The 22,605-nt window shown below is 35.1% G+C and overlaps 3 protein-coding genes and 1 long non-coding RNA gene across 9 annotated transcripts; 3 read left to right on the top strand and 1 right to left on the bottom strand.

Moving 5' to 3' along the window:
• The first annotated feature begins 6,406 nt into the window (after nucleotides 1-6,406).
• Nucleotides 6,407-8,908, top strand: LOC132609478 (putative UDP-glucose flavonoid 3-O-glucosyltransferase 3). The gene is made up of 2 exons (XM_060323461.1): nucleotides 6,407-7,503; nucleotides 8,207-8,908. The coding sequence occupies exons 1-2, from the start codon at nucleotides 6,944-6,946 to the stop codon at nucleotides 8,745-8,747; spliced, it is 1,101 nt and encodes a 366-aa protein (XP_060179444.1). The 5' UTR covers nucleotides 6,407-6,943; the 3' UTR covers nucleotides 8,748-8,908.
• Nucleotides 8,909-10,096: 1,188 nt separating this feature from the next.
• LOC132609480 (probable aldo-keto reductase 2) lies at nucleotides 10,097-14,009 on the top strand. 6 transcript variants are annotated; one of them, XM_060323468.1, is made up of 5 exons: nucleotides 10,097-10,463; nucleotides 11,662-11,988; nucleotides 12,640-12,812; nucleotides 12,882-12,984; nucleotides 13,356-14,009. In XM_060323468.1, exons 3-5 carry the CDS (start codon nucleotides 12,757-12,759, stop codon nucleotides 13,692-13,694), a joined length of 498 nt encoding a protein of 165 aa, XP_060179451.1. In that variant the 5' UTR covers nucleotides 10,097-10,463; nucleotides 11,662-11,988; nucleotides 12,640-12,756; the 3' UTR covers nucleotides 13,695-14,009. The 6 variants fall into 6 exon arrangements, with proteins under 6 accessions (XP_060179451.1, XP_060179450.1, XP_060179447.1 ...); XM_060323467.1 differs by having other exon boundaries at nucleotides 12,633-12,812; XM_060323464.1 differs by having other exon boundaries at nucleotides 12,229-12,812.
• A 2,567-nt stretch (nucleotides 14,010-16,576) lies between these two features.
• On the bottom strand, nucleotides 16,577-18,758 carry LOC132609481 (uncharacterized). The gene is made up of 3 exons (XR_009570862.1): nucleotides 18,242-18,758; nucleotides 17,862-17,927; nucleotides 16,577-16,902 (listed from the first exon to the last, which is right to left on the bottom strand). It is a non-coding gene; the product is annotated as an uncharacterized LOC132609481 (long non-coding RNA).
• Nucleotides 18,759-19,146: 388 nt separating this feature from the next.
• Nucleotides 19,147-22,118, top strand: LOC132609479 (probable aldo-keto reductase 3). Its single transcript, XM_060323462.1, has 4 exons — nucleotides 19,147-19,383; nucleotides 20,829-21,026; nucleotides 21,578-21,750; nucleotides 21,817-22,118. Exons 1-4 carry the CDS (start codon nucleotides 19,351-19,353, stop codon nucleotides 21,992-21,994), a joined length of 582 nt encoding a protein of 193 aa, XP_060179445.1. The 5' UTR covers nucleotides 19,147-19,350; the 3' UTR covers nucleotides 21,995-22,118.
• The last annotated feature ends 487 nt before the right edge of the window (nucleotides 22,119-22,605 follow it).

Genomic DNA, 22,605 nt, shown 5'->3' with positions numbered 1-22,605 from the left:
TTATTATGCAGATGGAATCTGGTCTGCAATAGACCGATTGACCATCGATCTGACCAATTATATATCAGTCCTCTATGTTATTCAATAGCTGACCGATCATAGTAATTAGTCCGACAGATTCATTATAGATTTTTTTTATTTTTTATTTCCATGTTTGCAATAATGTTTCATTTTACTAGTTTCTAATAACATTACATTATTTATTGTAGGAAGGTACAAAATCATGACATGAGTTGTCTTACTTGTTGATTATTTTGGAAAGTGGGTAGATGACAAGAAATCGTGGAGATGGAATTCTCAAAATGATACAGTTTGAACAATGCTTGTGAGCAGTGATGTTACCTTTGATAAATTCATGGAAACTATCATTAGAAGAGGTGAATTGAGTTGCGGACATGATCCTGTTTGTGTCAAGTATATGACTAATGCAGGTGCTTTTTCGAGGGACAAAGCACCGCCAGTTGAACTAAAGAATGATAAAGATGTCCAAATTTATTTGAATGATATAAATGGTGAAGGTGGCAAGCTAATGTTACGGGTTTCCTTGATTGAATTTTTTTTGGAAGCGAGTGAAAGGCCGGAAACGTAAGAAAAGGATCCCAACAGTTGGTGAAGGTGTTAAAAAGCGAAACAAATGTTCTCTCTGCAAGCAAGTCGGCCACAAGAAGACTACTTGTCCCGATAAACGTACTTGAACTCTAAATATGCAGTTAGTGTTAAATTTTCTTATTGTAATTTAAGACTACAAGTGTTAAATTCTCTTATTGTAATTTAAGACTACAAGTGTTAAATTTTCTTATTCCTTATTGTTTTAACTCGCACAGATCATGTATCTGTCGGATAAATCAACAATTTGTCAGTGAACATACTCGAACGATCATACTAAGTATTTTTTGAATTTTTCATTAGTTTTACTCCTTATTCATCAACTCTCAAGTCAATACGAAATATCAACATAAAACTAATAAGGAATAAGACGATAAAGAGCGATCGATACCACATCTGTCGGACCAAAGCATCTGCTGTAACAGACAGATCATGTATCTGTCGAACAGATGCTCAATTCATTAGCATTTATACGAGAGAAAATTTGATGTTACATTCTTTTTTTTTGTGAAAAAGAAAGAAACAATATTACAAACTAAATCTTAACTTGGACGTACAAGTAAGAAAACAAATATCGGAACTCTATATGCACCAGAGGTGCCTTCACAAAAACAAATAGTCAGTCTTCTTGTAAATGCTCTTATTGTTTCAACTCGAACGATCATGCTAAGTATTTTTTGACTTTTTCATTAGTTTTACTCCTTATTCATCAACTCTCAAGTCAATACGAAATATCAACATAAAACTGATAAGGAATAAGACGATAAAGAGCGATCGATACCACATCTGTCGGACCAAAGCATCTGCTGTAACAGACAGATCATGTATCTGTCGGACAGATTCTCAATTTATCAACATTTATACGAGAGAAAATTTGATGTTACATTCTTTTTTTTTTGTGAAAAAGAAAGGAACAATATTACAAACTAAATCTTAACTTGGACGTACAAGTAAGAAAACAAATATCGGAACTCTATATGCATCAGATGGTGCCTTCACAAAAACAAATAGTCAGTCTTCTTGTAAATGCTCTTATTGTTTCAACTCGAACGATCATGCTAAGTATTTTTTGACTTTTTCATTAGTTTTACTCCTTATTCATCAACTCTCAAGTCAATACGAAATATCAACATAAAACTAATAAGGAATAAGACGATAAAGAGCGATCGATACCACATCTGTCGGACCAAAGCATCTGCTGTAACAGACAGATCATGTATCTGTCGGACAGATTCTCAATTTATCAGCATTTATACGAGAGAAAATTTGATGTTACATTCTCTTTTTTTGTGAAAAAGAAAGGAACAATATTACAAACTAAAGCTTAACTTGGACGTACAAGTAAGAAAACAAATATCAGAACTCCATACGCACCAGATGGTGCCTTCACAAAAACAAATAGTCAGTCTTCTTGTAAATCCTCTTATTGTTTCAACTCGAACGATCATGCTAAGTATTTTTTGAATTTTTCATTAGTTTTACTCCTTATTCATCAACTCTCAAGTAAATACGAAATATCAACATAAAACTAATAAGGAATAAGACGATAAAGAGCGATCGATACCACATCTGTCGGACCAAAGCATCTGCTGTAACAGACAGATCATGTATCTGTCGGACAGAGGCTCAATTTATCAGCATTTATACGAGAGAAAATTTGATGTTACATTCTCTTTTTTTTGTGAAAAAGAAAGGAACAATATTACAAACTAAAGCTTAACTTGGACGTACAAGTAAGAAAACAAATATCCGATATCACATCTAACAGACAGATCATGTATCTGTCGGACATTTCATAAATTTGTTAATGACTATAAATGAAATAAATGATGATAGAAAATCTACACTGCAAAATTATTAATGAAATTAAAATAAGTCGAATATTTCCATCAGTGAAAACAAAAGTGGCATAATATAAATACGCTAACTTTTTAAACCTAAATACAATTCAAGACAAATTTTAATTAAACAGATTGATCCATACTCTGTCCGACAGATCCAAAAAACATCCTAATAGAATTACTAACTATCACCGCCGATCTTTCTCCTTTTATAAGTCTTCATATTCTTCGAAGCCTCCCGGATTTTCTTTTGTCTGGGATCTGTTGCAAAAGGGGAATCATATTTTGGGTTAGTTTTCCTTGTTCGTTTCGCCCTTGTAGTACATACTCCCGCAAATTTGGTAGCTTCATCTTTGTCAACCATGTTGCTTCCTTCCTCTTCAAGCTCACCAATTACCTTCTTTTCCAACATATCTGGTTGTTCATCACCAACCTGAAAATTTTCATCATCATACTTTTTTTGGCTTAATTTTTCTACCTGGACATGCAAACCACCCACTAAACCACTCAAGTGGTCTACTTTAGCATCGAGACCATCCATTCTTTCATTCAACTTCTTGTTCATATCCTTCATCTCATTAAACATATTTGCACATAATTCAATAAGTTGAGAAAGTTTGTCTGGTGAATCATAGCAAACTCCTTCATACCACAATTCAGTCCGGTAATCATAGCAAACTCCTTCATACCAAATCGAATTGGCTTACCATCAATTATGAACCAAACCTCCTTTTTCTTTAAGCTTACAACACGTCGTTGTAGAAGATAGTGTACGATTTGGCCACAAAAATTTTTGTTCCAATTCTCTAGGTTCACTTTTAATAAGCAGCCAAAACAACTATTCATAAATTGGTTGTACACTTTTTCCTTCTCCAAGTAATATTGTATCATTTTAACAACATCCCACCTTGATAAAATGCTCACAAGTCCATCAAAGTGATCCCCGTCCTCCAATTCCTTATGCAAACTATATTGGGAGAGGTCTACTGAGGTTTCACGTTCTAGTATCAATAATATATCATTCTCCTCAGTAGATTTATCCCCATTACAAGATGTCTCAGAAGACTCATTCCCATCACTAACTGTTTTAGAAGCATTATCCCCATCACTAACGGTTTTAGAAAACTCATCCCCCTCGCTAGATATATCATGTTCCTGAAGATATTGTAACAAATGTAATATCAATTAGACAAATAATGAAAACTAAAGATTGGTGTCAATATTTTAAAGGACTGATTGTAAATCGATCCGACCAACTATTAGTCGGTCTATTATATATTTAGAAAATCAGCTTGATTTTAGATTGTTCAGATTAATGTACTATCAATTGCCTGATTTGGTAAACAAAATATTTTAGCCTTTTGGATGATTTTATAAAGCAGATCGATGGTTGATTGAGTAGACCAATTAATAATTGGTCACGTAAATTGTGACAGATTTTTACTTGGTCGGATCGATTTATTATCTGTCACTTAATTTATAAAAGACGTGATTCCTTTCTCACTGATATGAGAAATTTAAGTTGAAAAGCTAAAAAATGAAGGTGCACCTGATTCTCCTTTAGCTCGCGGCCAACATTTTTAGGAACGACTCGCACCATAAATTCTTCAAAGAACATGTAAAAGTTATGATCAAGAAACAACACCCACAAAGAAAAAGCAATTACTTTAACTATAACTTCATATAAACATTAATTGCATATCTATTACTACAATGTTTTTCTTTACAAAATAAGATTGATGCTAGAGTTAAGGGATAGTAGAAAACTTACAATTTAGAAATTCAAGAAGAATACTCAAAAAGAGAGTTCAAAAGATGAGTAAATTGAATAAGCAATCTGTCTTTAGCAAGAAGGGAGGAGAAAGAGAGAATTGCCTTCAATGGACATAGCAATTTTTTTTAATGTGCCGTTGCAATGGAGAGAGGCATAACAGATTTGAATTGTTGGAGGAAATATTAGGGATGTGCATTGCAAATGGAGAGAGGCATAGCAGATTTGAATTGTTGGAGCAAAATATTAGAATTGTTGGAGGAAATATTAGGGAGCAAAATATTAGAATTGTTGGAGAGAGGCATAGCAGCGGGATTGAATTGTTGGAGCAAAATATTAGGTTTATATATTTAATTTATTTACAAATAAGTCCCTAGCTTATCTAATATTTTAATTATAGTCCAATTATTCATTAAGTGCCTTTTCTCATTTATTTTGATATATTTTGAATTGAATAAATAATAGAAGGCCATTTTGTTAATTGAGGACTTGAATGAGTCTCTCAGCCAAATTTTCTCATCAATAATCATATTTTATGTGAAATCGATCATTCATGTCATGCTATGTTACATGTTACTCTATAATATTATTTCGCTATAGCAGCTATAAAATATTGAAACAAATGATACTTGATAATAGAGAAGTTTGACTGTAGATCCAAAATGGTCAACATCGCCTCTCGGTCAAAGATAACCTTACTACTTGTCTTTCCAGGTGTAAAGAAGGCATTGCTTAGTACACCTGCTATTCAATAAATTTGCGCCGAGTAAATTTGCTAACAGGAAAAAAATAAATCTACCAATTAAATATATTTATTATTAGAGCTCAAGCTCTAAACTAATTCTTTGTTTTTTCGAACTTCATATCCAGTCAAACACATATAAAATGAAACAGAAGGAGTAAATAATGGACAAATCCTTATCTCCATTCCTCATTATCATTTGTAAATGAAATTCCTTTACTTCATGATCATTTTATGGTACCTATATAATGAGTTTCCTCTCACATTCATATGAGTGTCACTATCCAAAGACTTTTCTTACCTAAAGACTTGTCAAAATTCTAAATACTATTCTTTGAAGTTTGAAACTTCAAATTTCCATTTATCAACTTTTCTTACCTAAAGACTTGTCAAAATTCTAAGTACTATTCTTTGAAGTTTGAAACTTCAAATTTCCATTTATCAACTTCTATTCATGAGATGCTTATATAAACTCTAAACACGTCTCTGCCCACACATAAATTAACAAAAATACTCCATCACCATGAAAGAATTAATTTTCATTCCTTTAGCAGGATTAGGCCACCTTGTATCAGCCATCGAATTTGCAAAACAAATTCTAAACAGAGATGAAAAAAATCTCTCCATCTCTGTTCTCATCATGAAACTTCCCTTAGATTATGGTGTTCAAAATTTCATTCAATCTCTTACTTCTCAACCCCGTTTGAAATTCATCGATATATCCCTAGACGAACAAACGTGTGAGGACCCACAGCTGGGCCTTTTGTTCCCCCAAAGGAGACGACTCTCACCAATTGAGCTGCAGCTCAATTGGTGAGAGTCGTCTCCTTTGGGGGAACAAAAGGCCCAGCTGTGGGTCCTCACAAAAAAGGCGACTTTTTGTCGAGGATCCGACCCCCTTGCGAGTCGGGTTGCCCCCTCATATCATGACATGCCCTTACGCATGGACTACTTGGCTATTGTAGGCAGTGAAATCACACCAGTTCGCTACGCCCTGCAGAGCTTCGAACCCGTGACCTCAGGCCCTTTGTCCCCCGAAGGAGCGCCTCTTACCAATTGAGCTGCAACTCAATTGGTGAGAGTCGTCTCCTTTGGGAGAACAAAAGGCCTGAGGTCACGGGTTCGAAGCTCTGCAGGGCGTAGCGAACTGTTGTGATTTCACTGCTACAATACCTGAGTATGTCATGACAAGTCATGGTGTCCAGTTGTAAGGGGCTGGCACAAGGGTTCACAGTATGGCCAAGGCCCAGCTGTGGGTCCTCACAAAAAAGGCGACTTGTGTTTGAGGATCCGCAGGTGTAACCCATGCATGTTGCGGGTTGCCCTCCATGACTTGCTCATGTACACTGCATTATTGTGGCAGTGAAATCACACCAGTTCGCTGCGCCCTGCAGAGCTTCGAACCCGTGACCTCAGGCCCTTTGTCCTCCCGAAGGAAGCACCTCTTACCAATTGAGCTGCAGCTCAATTGGTGAGAGTCGTCTCCTTCGGGAGAACAAAAGGGCTGAGGTCACGGGTTCGAAGCGCTGCAGCGCGTAGCGAACTGGTGTGATTTCCTGCCATACAATACCCCAGTATGTCATGTCATGCATGTGTGTCCAGTTGTAAGGGGCTGGCACAGGGGGTCATCACATCGCAAGGGGTGTGGGGTCCTCACAATTGGTGAGAGTCGTCTCCTTTGGGAGAACAAAAGGCCTGAGGTCACGGGTTCGAAGCTCTGCAGGGCGTAGCGAACTGTTGTGATTTCACTGCTACAATACCTGAGTATGTCATGACAAGTCATGGTGTCCAGTTGTAAGGGGCTGGCACAAGGGTTCACAGTATGGCCAAGGCCCAGCTGTGGGTCCTCACAAAACGTCTTCTAGATTCCTCAATAACCACGAGACGTTCCTCTATGATTTCATCGATGGTCACAAATCATACGTACGTGAATATGTTCAAAACATTTCTAAAACAAGTTCATGTTCTGCTTTCATTCTTGACATGTGTTGTACCTCGATGATTGACATAGCCAACGAATTCAATGTCCCGAGTTATATTTACTTCGCTTCAAACACTGCTTTTCTTGGCTTATGTCTTCATTTCGAGACCTTAAGAAATGAACAAAATTTAGACACGTCGAAGTACTTAAACTCTAACGAGGCATTATCGATCCCAACTTTTAAAAATCTTTGTCCTGCTAATGTTGTGCCTAAGCATATGTTAGATTCAAGACTTGCTTCAACGTTGTTTTTTGATGGAATTCGTCGATTCAAAGATACTAAAGGAATTATTATTAATACTTTTTTCGAGCTTGAATCATTTTCTCTTCAGGCTCTATCGGATTCTAAGATGGTTCCAAAAATTTATCCGGTTGGTCCAGTGGTTAGTTTTGAAAAAACTGGTCATTGTCGAAATAATTCAACGGAAACTGAAGGTATTATTAAGTGGTTGGATGAGCAGCAAGATTCATCGGTTGTGTTTTTGTGCTTTGGTAGTATGGGAAGTTTTGAAGCAGAACAAATTAGAGAAATAGCAACTGCACTGGAGCATTGTGGACACAGGTACTGTTGAAGTTTTTATATTTATGGGGCAAGTGGTATACCCCCACATAGTATACTTTTAACATAGTGTACTGTGTACATACATTATATTATATATGTGTATATGTAGTATGTGCCACCGAACGGTGTGGTAAATGGTAAAGGTTTCTTCATTATAAACCACAGGCGTCGTGTTCAAGCCTGGTGAATCAAGTCTTATTCGGCACGTCACCAAAACCCCATAATGGGATTTTTAAGCAAAGCCAGATTAGTTAGGCCAAAAACTACTATACTACTTTTTATAAGGCGCAAATTTGAATAAAAACAGATATGTCTATTTGTAAAATAAAGTATCAATTCAGATTTGGCTTGTCTTTGTTCTATAAATACAGAAATTCTTCGCGAAGTGCATATAAAAAAATTATGGACCCAAACAAAACATATAGGATAATAAAGGTTCAAATAACACTCCAACCATATTGGGATTAAAGGATAGTTGTTGTATATAAGCTTTATTGTATCTTGAAGTGGCTTGCCAATATATATCTTCAAGGAAAGTTGTCTTCACATATATTGCTCGAAGTCTCCAAAAATATTGTCATGCTTGTATTGGATCCTTCAAATTGCACTTGTGGGCATTTGTTGAAAAGTCCGAACAACCTAGATTTTCACGCCTAAAAATGTTTCTTTAATTCTGTTTTATTCTATTGTTATTTTCAAACAGGTTCTTGTGGTCTTTAAGAAGATCTCCACCAAAGGGAAAAATAGATATACCAAGCAATTACAACAACTATGAAGAAGTGTTACCACAAGGATTCTTGGAGAAAACAAAAGAAATTGGAAAAATAATAGGATGGGCACCACAAGTAGCAATTTTATCTCATCCATCAATAGGAGGATTTGTGTCCCATTGTGGGTGGAATTCAGTACTAGAAAGTGTGCATTTTGGTGTGCCAATTGCAACTTGGCCACTCTATGCAGAACAACAAATGAATGCATTCTTGATGGTTAAAGAATTAGGACTTGCTGAGCAGTTAAAAATGGACTATGTTGCTGATTTTGAGGGGAAAAATAATCAAGTTGATGTAGTTAGTGCTGAAGAAATTGAAGGTTGTTTATTAAGGTTGGTGGTAAAAAGTGAAGAGAATGAAGTTAGGAAAAAAGTGAAGGAAATGAAGGAGAAGAGTAGAGTGGCAATGGAGGAATGTGGATCATCTTATAATTCTATTGGACTTCTAATTAAGGATGTAATCACTAATATTTAGTTCTTAACATGAAGGAAAAAACAACGATATTATATTTGAGGAGATATGTACTATTATTATCTGATAGTGGTGTCCATCTATTTTGAAAAGGATTGTATTTATATGCATAGTTTAAAAATGTTTACCCTATTATAGTATAATTAATTATAGCAAGTTATTTATTGTATTCTTCCCTAACCAAATTAAGATTAGTATAGACATTTATATTGTTATAAATCATCTTAACCTGATGATATAATAAACCTATGAGCAAGCTAAGGTGAAATGTAGCAAGTACTGCTTTAATTGTTGTACCTTCTGCTTTGATGTGCTTAGTGACAATTTTCATGCATTTACCGACGTTTTGTGATACAAAACTTTTTAAATGAGCAAAATGAAGACACGTCTAAGTACGTAGCTAATGAGAAATTATCAATCCTAGTCATGTCCAAACATTTATTAGATACAAGACTTGGCCTTGCCTCGACACTGTTCTTTGATGGCATTCGTCGATTCAGAGACTAAAGGCATCAGTATAGTAACATTCTTTTATAACGATCATCCTTTATAACTATATTTCACTATAGTAAATTTTCTTCCGAACTAATTTCTTATTTTATGTAATGTTATATATGTGTTCATTATAACATCATTTACTCTCAAATGGAGTATTCTTTTTTAAATTTTAATTTTAAATACTCTCTTTATCCTAATTTAGGTAACACAATTGGAATTTGATTAAAAAAACTTATTTACTATCAAAATTCCAACTGTGGTACCTGAATCGGTACTGAGTGAGTATTCTTTTTAACTAAGAGCCTGTTTGGATTAGCTGAAAAAGGTAGCTTATAAGCATAAATGCTTAAAGTATTTTTAAGTGCTGAAAGTTATTTTATAAATAAGCAGTTACGTGTTTTGATAAAAGTGCTTAAAGGGTTTTAGAAGTAAGGGTAGTATTGAAATTAACAGAACATATAAGGGATAAAAGGATAAAGTTGTTAGTCAAATCAAAATGGCTTTTAAGCCAAAAATAAAAAGTTAGGGTTGAGCAACTTCATGATTTTAGCTTATTTTAAGCACTTTTTAACTTAATTTAGAGGGTATTTGAATTGACTTTTTAAAAGTAACTTATAAGCTAAAAGCCAAAAGTCATAAGTTGGCAATACCTAACTTTTGACTTTTGGCTTATTTTTGTACTTTTCTTACCGAAGAGTAAGTGTTTTTAAGCACTTTTTTTGTTTGCCAAACACTATAAATTTTAAAAAAGAACTTAAAAGCTAATAAGCACTTAAAATAAGTCAATCCAAACACTCTCTTAAACTATTTTTTATTTTTGCTAAACACTCAAGTAAGTTAAAAATGACTTATAATCTGATTTGATTCACTTATAAGCCCATCCAAACAGGCTCTAACTCTGTCTCTAACCAAATAAGTCCAAACAAGCTGCTAGTCAAACTTTGGTCAACATATCCTCTGTTGAGATTTCAGAGAAATTTGCCAGAAAAAATGGCAACACCGGCAAGTGAGATTCCCAAGGTAAAGCTCGGCTCACAAGGATTAGAAGTTTCTAGAATCGGGCTGGGCTGTAGGAGCATGTCTCCCAATCACGGCCCGCCCAAGCCCAAGCCCGAACCCGAAATGATCAACCTAATCCAACACGCAATTAATAACGGTGTCACTTTCCTTGATACCTCCGATCAATAGGAACCCCACGCTAATGAAATTCTCGTTGGCAAGGTACAATTATTGCCTTAATGTGTTGTACTTACTGCATTAATAGTTGTACCTTGCTGCTTTTCAGTATGTTTCTAAAATTAGTTCTGCTAAGTCAATTTCAAAATTCAAAGTTACGTAATTTGAGCATTTGTCCTTTTTTCTGTTTTGTTGGTGATAAGTAAATGCGACCAACAAAAAAATTATCCCCCCGTCCCAATTTATGTGACACCGCTCAAATTTTGAGAGTTTTTTAAACTTTTTGATTTTTTTTTTGATTAATTTTTAGAGGCTTTTTAGCACGTGATGTTTAATGTTGTTGGAGTGGAGAGCAATTGAACAACATAAGTTGCCTCTGACCAGTGAAAAAAATTGTATGAACTTTTAGGGTAAAAATTGAGCAACATAATAACTTTTGGGGTAAAAATTGAAAACAAAAAAGCAAAAGTAAAGGTCCAAAACAAAAAATGAAAAAAGTGAAAAATAAGATTTTGGTTGTTTTTTAAATTTCAAATATAACTTTAAGTTGTATTTAAAATTTTTGTGGCCGAACACCATAAAGTGGAAAAAGTAAATAATTCTCATGGCCAAATGGGTCCTTATAATTCTGCTAAGTCAATTTCGAAATTCAAAGTTACAAAATTTGACCAATTTTTTCTTTTTTTGTTGGTGATAGCCAATTTATGTGACATCGCTCAAATTTTGAGATTTAAACTTTTTAATTTGACTATTAATTCGGACAATGAATCTTTCAGTTTTGTTGAAGTAAAATTTACATATTTGAAAACTACGTAAAAGTACTATAAGTCACAATAATTGATATTTAAAATACTTAAAAGACATATGAAAAGATCGCGGTTTACGAAGAACTCGTTTGAGTACTCTCAAAATCCGAAAGTTTCCACATAAATTGGGACGGAGGGAATATATATTTTTTCTTGCAATGTTGCAAGAGTTAGTTATTTGGTACTGTTCTTTTATCCTAGTTTAATTAGTTATATTGTTTACCTAAATTTTTTATAAGTTCAGGTCGAATGCCACTATGTAAATTGATTAACAACAACATTTTCTGGAATTTGAAGTCTAATAAACATTTTGTTCAACTGTAATTTAGGAAAAAATATTAGTTTCCATCTTATCAGATTACTTAATTGAAGTTTCTAATAGCATATATACTGATAGGGGTTGTTAAATATGTGCATGTTAAATCTGATTTGTTTAGGCAATCAACGGGATGAGAGAAAAAGTACAAATAGCTTCCAAGTTTGGTATAAGTTTCAATGACAGGAAAATGGAAATTTGTGGTGAACCAGAGCATGTAAGCTATGTTGCACGGACTCTTCAAAAATATCGTCGGGTGCGTGTCGGATACTCCAAAAGTAGTGCATTTTTGGAGAATCCGACACGGGTGCGGCAACAAAAGTGAAGAGTCCGCGCAACTTAGCATGTAAGAGCTTGTTGTGAAGCTAGCTTGAAGCGACTAGACATCGACTGCATTGATCTTTATTATGTTCATCGGATTGATACCCGAGTGCCTATTGAAATCACGGTTTGACACCTTACTTCCATTCTTTTACTATATTTGAAGATTTCTGGCAAATAGTGTATGATTTGTGTAAAGAGATAATAGTAATCTGGTGATCACTTGGATAAAAGTTTCAAGTCTCTTTAAGAAAATAAAGTGATTGAATCAACTGTGTGGGAAATGGTCCTGAGCTATTTTATTTTCACGCGCTTTTGATATTTCCATACTGATATTTTCACGAAGATCTTCTGATGTATTGTTTAGGTTGTCAATCAACAAGATATAGTCAGAGTTGGACTTACGCTCTACTGACAGTACAAAAAATGTGGAATTGAATCTTATGCTAGAATTGTTATGTGTTGTTCTCAAATTTTAAGAGGATAGGCAAGTACCTTGACAATTTTGTGATAATAAATTTTACTTGAAGACGAAATTAATCATCTTATATTATAAACTGGTGTAAAACATGGGGAGGCAAAGCAGGGGTGGAGCAAAGAGTTTCGTCAATATAAAGATGATACTCTTGTCAAAATGTCAAATAGAAGAATCAACATTTCGATAATGGAGTATCTCGAGGCTTTGTATGACATAAAACGGTAGAATCGAGCATTTTGTTTATTGTGCTTATCATTTCTTGCTATTTTTTGTTGTGATATTGTGTGGCATAGTGTGTAGATTGGAGAACTGAAGAAACTGGTTGAAGAGGGTAAAATCAAATACATAGGTTTATCTGAGGCTTGTGCATCAACAATCAGAAGGGCCCATGCTGTTCATCCAATAACAGCTGTTCAGATGGAATGGTCTTTGTGGACAAGAGATCTGGAGGGAGAAATAGTTCCTACTTGCAGGTAATGTGTCTCTTAGAGTTCTTTCTTTCAGATAATATGAAGGTTTTTCTGAATCGATTCCCTTTTCAGAGAATTAGGAATCGGAATTGTCCCATATAGTCCTCTTGGACGAGGTTTCTTCTCAGCAGGTCCAGAGTTGATAGAGAGCTTGGCCGAGGGTGACTTCCGCAAGGTTAGTCAAGTTAATTGCATTGTCTTTGATCTCAATTATCTCTTCATATGCTCGATAGTTACGAAGGTTAACTCTGCAATAATAATGTTGCCATTCTTATTGATAAGGTGGGGCAATATTTTCCCATGGGGATGTTGAGTTTATCCCTCGGGCTATTTTGCTACTTAAGGGTATTATCATTTGTTTAAATCGTTTATAGTCGTGGATACATTTCAAGATCCAACCAGTTATGCAGGTGCAAGACCCATGTTCTTGATTTTGCTAAGTTTTCCTTTTGGCTCGAAATCTTTTCTAATACTACAATGTTATACGGGCAAAACAAGACGCATAATGTGGCTGATTTATGTTGCTTTTATCATTTGTTTTTCCAGCATATACCGAGGTTCAAGCCTGAAAATTTTGAGCACAACAAGCAAATATTTGAGCAACTCAAGAAAATAGCATCAAGAAAAGGATGCACCACATCACAACTTGCATTGGCTTGGGTTCTTCACAAAGGAGATGACATATGCCCCATACCCGGTACCACCAAGATTGACAACCTCAATGAAAATATCAAAGCCGTATCTGTAAAACTCACAGCAGATGAGATGGCAGAGTTGGAGTCCTGTGCTGCTAAAGATATGGTCAAAGGCGAAAGGCATGCATTCATGTGGGCTACTTGGATAAATTCAGAGACTCCACCATTATCTTCCTGGAAAGCTGAATAAAGGATACAATCTTGTCTTGCTTTGGAAGAAGCCCCGTTAAAGCCTAAGTCTAATGCGAAGTAAAGGCTGAACCCGGGCCAATGACAGTTCAACTGCTCTTTCTAGCAGGTGCAATGGCACACAAGGATTTCCAAATCTACAATGTTCTGGATAAATGTATACACACACACTGTACGCAATGTATTTTGCTAGACAGCCATTAATTTACACAGTACTTGTGACTCCATTGGAATGGAGGCTTGTTTCTTCTGTTTTTTTCTCCCATGGTACTCAAATTCTGTTCGTGAGAGCATTTTTGGTTCGGCTACTTTTCTATTGATAGGTACCATTGCCCCGCACTATAATATCCGATCCCCCGTACAAGAAACTCCATTCCACACTGCTCTTGAGTCTTCGGACTTATCCACCAAGGCATGGAATTTTTGTGGATCACACGGGGAAATCTAAGAGGTGTAAGCGTGCAGTATTAATGATGTATTGTTAAAATTTCATAAACTTTTGCTAGTGCATACCTTTGTATTCGGGTAGTCCTCATATTTGTGAAAAGAATTTCTTGTTATCCCTAGTGTACCTTTGATATGTTGAGCGAGAGTCCTTTCATACCAGACTCATGGATCAGTATGGCCGACTTTCATCTCTGTTCGATTAGTTGGTCTCACAGTCAAACATGCTTATATCACTATGGTCAGTCACTCACAAGCAGAATCTTAGCTGAGCCTGTCTTCGCACACCTCTTTAGGAGGCATCCCCTCAAATAAACTGCCCAGCTCACCCAAAATTTGTTTAATATAAACTGTATACCAACCCATGGATAAGCAGTCTAATGTCATAGTAGACATACTGAGGGTAAAAATGCAAGGAGAATCAATTAGTAAAAAAATAAACGACCATAATGAACTCAAATGGTTCATAAAAGTGTTAATTACACAAAACACTTCTGTAATATGACTCAGTTTCGGATACACCTCTTATATTCTGAAATCAAATACTTATACCCCTATACTATGGAAATCCCACACTTCCACCCCTTATGAAGTATATCCGACACTAAGTATATTAAAATATAATTATTAAAGACGCATTAATTTTAAATAAATAAAATTAAATATAGGGGGTATAAGTGTGATTTTAAAATACAAAGGAGTGTATCCAAAACTGAGTCATATATGTTTAGCGTAATTAACCCCCGAAAGCAATTAGTGGAAAATTGATACAAACAGAACTACAGGAGCCTAACTGTAACTTCCCTAAGACTTTTATGAACTTACAAATGCAATTTTTTTTTTCTGGTAAAACTTTTTTCTAGTTATATAGACCACAAGTTGTAAGAACTTAGTATCTCAGAATTCAGACAGTCGGCAAAAATGACGTCGTTGACAGTATCGAGAATTAAGCTTGGTTCCCAAGGACTAGAAGTATCCAGGATCGGGCTGGGCTGTATGAGTATGTCTGGCAATTACGGCCCACCCAAGCCCGAGCCCGAAATGATAAAAGTACTTCATCACGCAATTGATAGTGGAGTGACTTTCCTTGATACTTTTGATGTTTATGGACCTCTCATCAATGAAATCCTTGGGACTCTTGGTTAAAAGGCCCATTTAAGTCTTCTATCTAATTAAAAGGGTTTCAAGTTTTTTTTCTTAGTGAAATGACCCACTTTTTAGACCCATCCATCTTTTATGAACTGACAGATATCATATCTGGCGGACCAAAGCATCTGCTGTAACAGACAGATCATGTATCTGTCGGACAGATGCTCAATTTATCAGCATTTATACGAGAGAAAATTGAATAAATAATAGAAGGCCATTTTGTTAATTGAGGACTTGAATGGGTCTCTCAGCCAAATTTTCTCGAAAATCCTTATTGGCAAGGTGAACATCTTTTTTTATTTATATTCCATACTCTCAATTTATGTGACACTTTTTTCTATTTAGGTATAAAAATAATGACATATTTTTATAGTTAGTAACAATTTAATTTTAAATTTACTTTTTTACCTATAGTTAAATGGTCTTTAGCGCACAATTTATTTTTACATCATAAGTTTCAAAAGTCGGCAGACTTCTTCTTCTGTCCTAATTTATTTATTCGAATTTTAAAGGTCAAACAGTTTAATTTTGATCGTTTCTTCTTCTGTCCTAATTTATTTATTCGAATTTTAAAGGTCAAACAGTTTAATTTTGATCGTGACTTCGACATAAAATCTTTTTAAGTTTTTGAAATAAAATTTATATAATTAAAACTACATAAAAAGTTATGTAAGTCACAATAATCAAAATAATTAAAAGTTATATGAAAGAATTACTGTCAAAGAAAGACTTATTTAAATCTCAAAAGGTGCAACATAAATTGGGACAAAGCGAGTAGTAATTGCAAGTGCTGCATGAATTAGTTGCACTTCCTGCTGTCTTTGTTGTACCTTTCTGATCCTATTGTCTTTTATATGTTCACTGTGCAAAAAAGAATGTTTATGATAAATTCTCTGAATTTTCAGGTTTAATTGGGTTAAAAGTAGATATCTTTAGTTTCTTTAAGGTTTATATGGAATCTATTTAATAATTCTGCTGAAAAAGGGTGGATTTTTTTAATACAAGGGTTTGATCTAACATAAGCGGATTCAAGATTTAAATTATATGAGTTCAATTTCTTAAATTTTTGGCATTGATTTTAATATATATATGTCACGACCCAACCCCGTAGGCCGTGACTGGCGCCCTACTTGGGCACCCTGACATACCTATCCATATCTGATCACATCCAAATAGCATATACGGCCATAAACACTATATGCCGTCTCAAACTATGTCAAACTGTATCGGACACAATTCAGCGCAAACATATACATATACTTATATCAAAAAGCCGGCAAGGCTATCAAATGTATCAAAAGCCGACAAGGCTAACAGATGGCGCAACGGCCCAAAACATATACAAAGTGCACGCCGACAAGGCTGCCATAACGAATAGGGTCATACAAACACATCTGTACAGAAGTAGGCACACACACCCACAAATACGTCTACAGACCTCTAAACAGACCAAACGGATCATATGGCGGAACAGGGCCCCGCCGTACCCCTGAATAAATATATACATATGCATCAAACAAGTATATATACCAAAATGTAGGCTCCGGAATAAGAGCACTCCAAACAGCAGAAGGGGGTGTCCTAAATTGGTGGATCACCAAACTGTGCGTCTGTACCTGCGGGCATGAAACGCAGCCCCCCGAAGAAAGGGGGTCAGTACGAAATATGTACTGAGTATGCAAAGCAGAAAAATACAGAAACAAATCTGAGGCATAAACGAAATAGTAGTATAGAACATAAGTATAAATCCAACATATCAAAATTTGTTTACTTTCAAAAATATGTAAGTCATGCGTAGGGTACAGAAGAATATGGTCGCCCGCCCGTCGATGGCGCCATAACACAGCATAACACCAGAATGTTTCAAATCTCCGTATCCCCGTCACATATCACATCACAACATAACGCCATACACAGCATAACACCAAATATATGTGGAACCCGACCCTCTTTTGCGAGTAGCTCGGTGAACCATAAACACAGCATAACTCCGGAGTATATCAAAGTGCGCACGATAACAGAACCGGCCCGGGAACCGGCGAAAGATATAACAGAACGCACGAGCAGAGTCATGAGTAACCATATGCATAAAATCATTATCATAGACTCAAAAATAAGTAAATGACCATACTTGAAATTCGAAATGATAATCATACCAAATTCTTTCAAAAGTCGTCCGAATTACATAAATGAAAGTCGCGGGACCCACGGACGGGTATTGACCCGAATCGGGCCCGCCTATGGAAAATATACTCATTATATGCCATATAAACTTCTACAAAAATATTGAAGCAATCCGAGCCTTTCGGTGAAAGATATGGCGTTCACAAATTACGAAATTCATTAAAGTGAAACCTTTTTGTACAAAGTTTGGAAATCACTTCTTTCAAAAACATAATGGGTCATATTTCATCAAATCATACATAAGAGTGCAAGGAATATATATATATATATATATATATATATATATATATCATATCATGCTCAGATTTCGGATTTGAAATTTCCTTAAGGCTCTAATCTAGCCTATGTAAAACTAAGGCATGCCAAAAAGAAAGGAGGTTGCTTTACATACCTTGTACGCACTCCAAGCTAGCCAATCTAACGTTAATCCAAATCTACGCCTCGGGCTCCCCAAGGTCTACAAATATGCCCATGAATATCCAATGTTAACCATAGGCACTTAAGTAATTATTCATTCCAAACTAACTCTCAATTCTACAGAAAATTCGGCAGCATTTCCCCTGTAAATAGGCCATCCCGAGAATTTAACTCGCTAAAAAATCAACAACAACAACCACAATAACCAACCTAGTATCATTATTAATTTCGTACTGTCCCACTTTATTCCAATATTTAATCAAATACCCGCATAATTAATTTCATAGTTCCCGTCTCACAATTTAACTATGACCTAGATGAATTTAAATATACTTAGAAGAGGACAATTCTTACCTTATATATCAAGAAATGATCTTCTTCCACTTTACTTCCCTTCGGAAAAAAAAACCCGAATTCAACAACGAACTGGGTACGCTAATCCTTGATTAATTATGTCGAGTGATTATAATGAGTCAACCCTGCCATTAGATGTCTGCCCTTGAATCCGAGTCAACATGAAGAAATTCTTTCAACCTCTAGGTGTTAGTCCCAAATTTACAATTCTACTTCGAGCATGCAAATGGTAAGCACCTAATCTTTTTGGTTCATATCACTCTTTTGCTTCAATTGTTGTATATATTGAGGGTGATGGATTTTGGAGATTAGATCTCTAGTCGTGGAAGTTACTAAAGGCAATAGATGAACTAAATACTAATCCTTTTTGTATATCAAAAAAAAAAGTTTGTTTGGTGTACCTTTTTTCAAAATAGCCACGTACTATGTCCAGGATAGGTGTTGTCAATACGTTTTCCCTCTAATAAAATGACTACTTAAGTACCAAGATATCTGTGCATGTAATTTGATAAAATAATGGACAAGTGGTGAGCTTACCGTGGATGTATATCCATAGATATAAAATTCAAAATTTCCAGCCTAATATTAAATGACTTGGCCCATAACTTTCTATACATATCTTTGACCAATAATGTATAATACGTGGCAGATTTATGCACTACAATTTATCTTGATCATCAATCTCATTTAGCTTCTCAAATACATTTCAGCACAAGTGATGAGTTATTAACTAATTTTAGATAGTGCCACCCCCACTTATCTGTGCGTGTGTATAATTTCACACTTGTTGCCACTCGTCAAGATCCATATGGATTATATCCACATAATACTTATCCCATTGTCTTAATTAATTTCTTGCCTTCCACTACAATTTCCCATTTTATCAATTGCACACATAATTAATTGCTTGGTCACTATTTACTTAAATAAAAATCATTTCTCCTTTCAACACACCTTATATACTCATTATCATGATCGTGTTGTAGAACTCTAATCCATAGCCTCTTTATATATACACCAGATATTATTCTCAATCACCATCATCACACTTTCTAAGTCCTAAGTTATTTCGGAACTTCATTCTTGTATACACCCAGTTCTTGATTTTCATGCTTGAATATGACCAAATCCTTCAGGCTCGGGTAAATTTGCTCATGTTGGATGATTCAATTTCCTAGTCCAAAAATACAGAATATTATAGCTTGAACCGTATTTTATTCAAATGAATTTTGAACCTCGACGAAAATTAATTTTTCTTCAATTTGTTCAACCTCAAATCCTTACGATACATGTGTACCATCACTTTAACCACCTATAAGCTTGGGGGATAACCTCATGTCCGTTACTAATATCATTTAACTCGCACGCTTTCCGACGTACGAAAATACAGGATATAACAATATATATATATATATATTAATGTTTTTGGGTTCATATTATTAGTACTATTTTGCCATTTTAATGAATTTTTATATATTCATTTATGCTTCGCGTCGAAAGTACTTGGTTCAAATGAACCCAGTACCATCATAGTGGGTCCCCCCTTTGGCTTAGTGGTCAATGAATTGTAGTGTTTAGTTGTTGATTGAGGCCAAGTTAATGTATTATGCCTTTTTTTTATTGTCATTGCAGTTGCTGCATAAATTAATTGTACTTCCTATTTACTTTTTGTACCTTTCTGATCCTATAGTATTTTAATTGTTCACTGAGCAAAAATGAATGTTTATGATAAATTCTCTGAATTTTCAGGTTTAACTGGGGATAAAAGTAGATATCCTTAGTGTTTTTATAAGTTTAAATGAAATCTAATTAATAATTCTCTTGAAAGAGTATGGATAGTATCAAAATTATAAGGACTATATTTCATTCTAGATTTGAGTTCAAATTTGCAGTGTTAAATATTTTGACCTTAGAGTGTGTAAATATATATTCTTTTCTGCAATCATGGTATACGTTAGAAATTACATAGTAGAAAAATTTAATTTTCAATGGAAGTCATAAATAAGCATGAAAAAGGTATTAATAACGAGAGGCACATAATAATGGTCAATTACAATATAGGTTGCTCTTCCTGCACTTGCTTGCTGAAAGTTGTCAATTTTTCAATGTTATCATGTGGGTTGGAATTGTTTATGCTTAATGTGAATACACATTGTACTTGTTCATCTGATACCATGGACGCAAAACGCTCTATAAAGTCGAGCATCATATGTTCATTTCGTTTTTTGAAATCTTACATTTTGACGCTAAGTAGCACTACTCAATTTTGTAAAGTAGGTCCAACGCATATAAAAATTGAGAAAGCTTGTCAGATATATGCTTAAATCACCCAACTGAGTGTATATAAGTTGCACCATTTAGGTGTGATTAATGAATGAAATTTGATTTGTTGAAATTGGTTTGGTTCATTTTATTGTAACGTCGGTCCAAATCTTTTTCTTCTCTTACTTGATTAAAGTAAAACTTGGAGTAGCTCAAACTGATAAATCTTCCAGAAACTCGAATCTGTGTTCTTGTGAATCTATGCTTTATATTTTCTAAGAGAGTTTATAGATATGTTCATATTAAGCTTCCTGATTTTATGTAGGCTATTAAAGGAATAAGAGAGAAAGTACAAATAGCCACCAAGTTCGGTATACGTTTCGAAGATGGAAAAAGGGGCATTTGTGGTGAACCTGCATATGTAAGGGCTTGTTGTGAGGCCAGCTTGAAGAGACTGGACATCAACTGTATCGATCTGTATTATGTCCGTCGTATCGACACACAGTTGCCAATTGAAGTCACGGTTTGACATCTTTGCTCCAAAGTTTTATTTTGTAGTTTCTTATTTCATTGGTCGTAGCCTATAGATTCAAATTTTTCCCTAAGTTTTCCATCCAAAAGTACTACTTGTACTTGGTTTGATTGGTAAATCAGTGCATGTTTTATGTGACACACCTTTTTTAAGACTATGGTGCTCTCCATTTGGCTTCGTTTTCTTTCACGATCTTTTCAGTAAGTCGTTTTACAAATTTCTTCAATTTATGGTAAACACTTTCATAACAAGTCATTTCTAAAATACTTATAATTGGAAATGAATTTCAAGAGAACATAGTTGTCCCAACATTTGTGAAGTTTCATACCTAGTTAATTAAGTGATGCCGTTTTGTTAGGTAGTTTCTTGGAATTTGGTTGTTGTTTTGGCAGTCAGGTCGTGTGATTTATGCAATTATCTGAAGGTAGTAATTACAATATTATCTATGTGATGCACAACAGCGGAATCTGCACTTATCATTACCATATTTACCAAATTGTGTTATATTCCTTCTGATAATGCTTGCATAATACTGTTGTAAGATGGGAGAACTGAAGAAACTGGTTGAAGAGGGTAAAATAAAATATATAGGTTTGTCTGAGGCTTGTGCATCAACAATCAGAAGGGCCCATGCTATTCATCCAGTAACAGCTGTTCAGATGGAATGGTCTTTGTGGACTAGAGATCTGGAGGAAGAAGTTGTTCCAACTTGCAGGTAACATATCTCTTTGCTTCGAATTACTAGCAAACAAGTGTTTGTTCTGATACTTCTCATTTTCAGAGAACTTGGCATAGGTATCGTCCCCTATAGTCCTCTCGGACGAGGGTTCTTCTCAGCAGGTGCAAAGTTGATTGAAAACTTGCCTGATGGAGACTTTCGCAAGGTTAGCCACGTGAATCATTGTCATCAATATCATGTAAACTTAACTGTTTCGCATTGTTATATTGTCTTTACATAGAAGAAAGTTGTCTCGAAATACTTACAATTTCTATGGGTAGATGCAAAATTCGTCAAAGTTTTCAATGCTGCAAGGCATTTTACATGGAATTCCGCGAGTGTTTACGGGGCCAATTTAAACTAAGTTGAGGTGTCTAGATGTGCATTCTCAAAGTTGGGGTGTTTACTGGTCAGTTAAGTTGTCTATCTATATATTATGCCTTTTAAATTTGTTAGGTTGATGATTGGCAGGTGTACTCAACCAGAAAAAAAGCTTTTGTACTCGTATACTTTATCAAATTCTGCAGGTGCTGCATAAAAGCTGTAGGATTATATTAATTAAAGGGGAAACAACCGGCAAACTGAAAGCAAACAAGAAACAATGATTTGACTGGTTCTAAAATTATAAAGCTGCATAACAAAGGAATGATGTTTATGGAAGGCAACAAGAAATCACAGTGAAAGACCATCTGATATATATTGGTCTCCAATTATCATCTAAAACATACAGAAAAAAAATAAGCGAATGCGTCCCAGTCGATCAATCAAAACAAACTTAGCAATCAATAGTAGTGTCACAATATAAGAGGATGGGCATTTCAGCTGGCTGCATAATAGACTCCAGCATGAGCA

This window comes from Lycium barbarum, chromosome 9 (assembly GCF_019175385.1).
Source record: "Lycium barbarum isolate Lr01 chromosome 9, ASM1917538v2, whole genome shotgun sequence".
Taxonomy (NCBI): Eukaryota; Viridiplantae; Streptophyta; class Magnoliopsida; order Solanales; family Solanaceae; genus Lycium; species Lycium barbarum.
The sequence above is the reverse complement of the archived record's forward strand: the minus strand, read 5'-3'. Positions and strand labels throughout refer to the sequence as shown.

What these genes read in the sequence shown, in the direction of transcription:
- LOC132609480 (XM_060323468.1), top strand. Translation starts at nt 12,757, where the DNA reads ATGGAATGGTCTTTGTGGACAAGAGATCTGGAGGGAGAAATAGTTCCT. An exon ending in GAAATAGTTCCTACTTGCAG is followed by an intron (nt 12,813 to 12,881) that starts GTAATGTGTCTC and finishes TTCCCTTTTCAG; the next exon opens with AGAATTAGGAATCGGAATTG. An exon ending in CCGAGGGTGACTTCCGCAAG is followed by an intron (nt 12,985 to 13,355) that starts GTTAGTCAAGTT and finishes TTGTTTTTCCAG; the next exon opens with CATATACCGAGGTTCAAGCC.
- LOC132609479 (XM_060323462.1), top strand. Translation starts at nt 19,351, where the DNA reads ATGCTTGAATATGACCAAATCCTTCAGGCTCGG. An exon ending in ACCAAATCCTTCAGGCTCGG is followed by an intron (nt 19,384 to 20,828) that starts GTAAATTTGCTC and finishes GATTTTATGTAG; the next exon opens with GCTATTAAAGGAATAAGAGA. An exon ending in GAAGTTGTTCCAACTTGCAG is followed by an intron (nt 21,751 to 21,816) that starts GTAACATATCTC and finishes TCTCATTTTCAG; the next exon opens with AGAACTTGGCATAGGTATCG.
- LOC132609478 (XM_060323461.1), top strand. Translation starts at nt 6,944, where the DNA reads ATGTGTTGTACCTCGATGATTGACATAGCCAACGAATTCAATGTCCCG. An exon ending in CTGGAGCATTGTGGACACAG is followed by an intron (nt 7,504 to 8,206) that starts GTACTGTTGAAG and finishes ATTTTCAAACAG; the next exon opens with GTTCTTGTGGTCTTTAAGAA.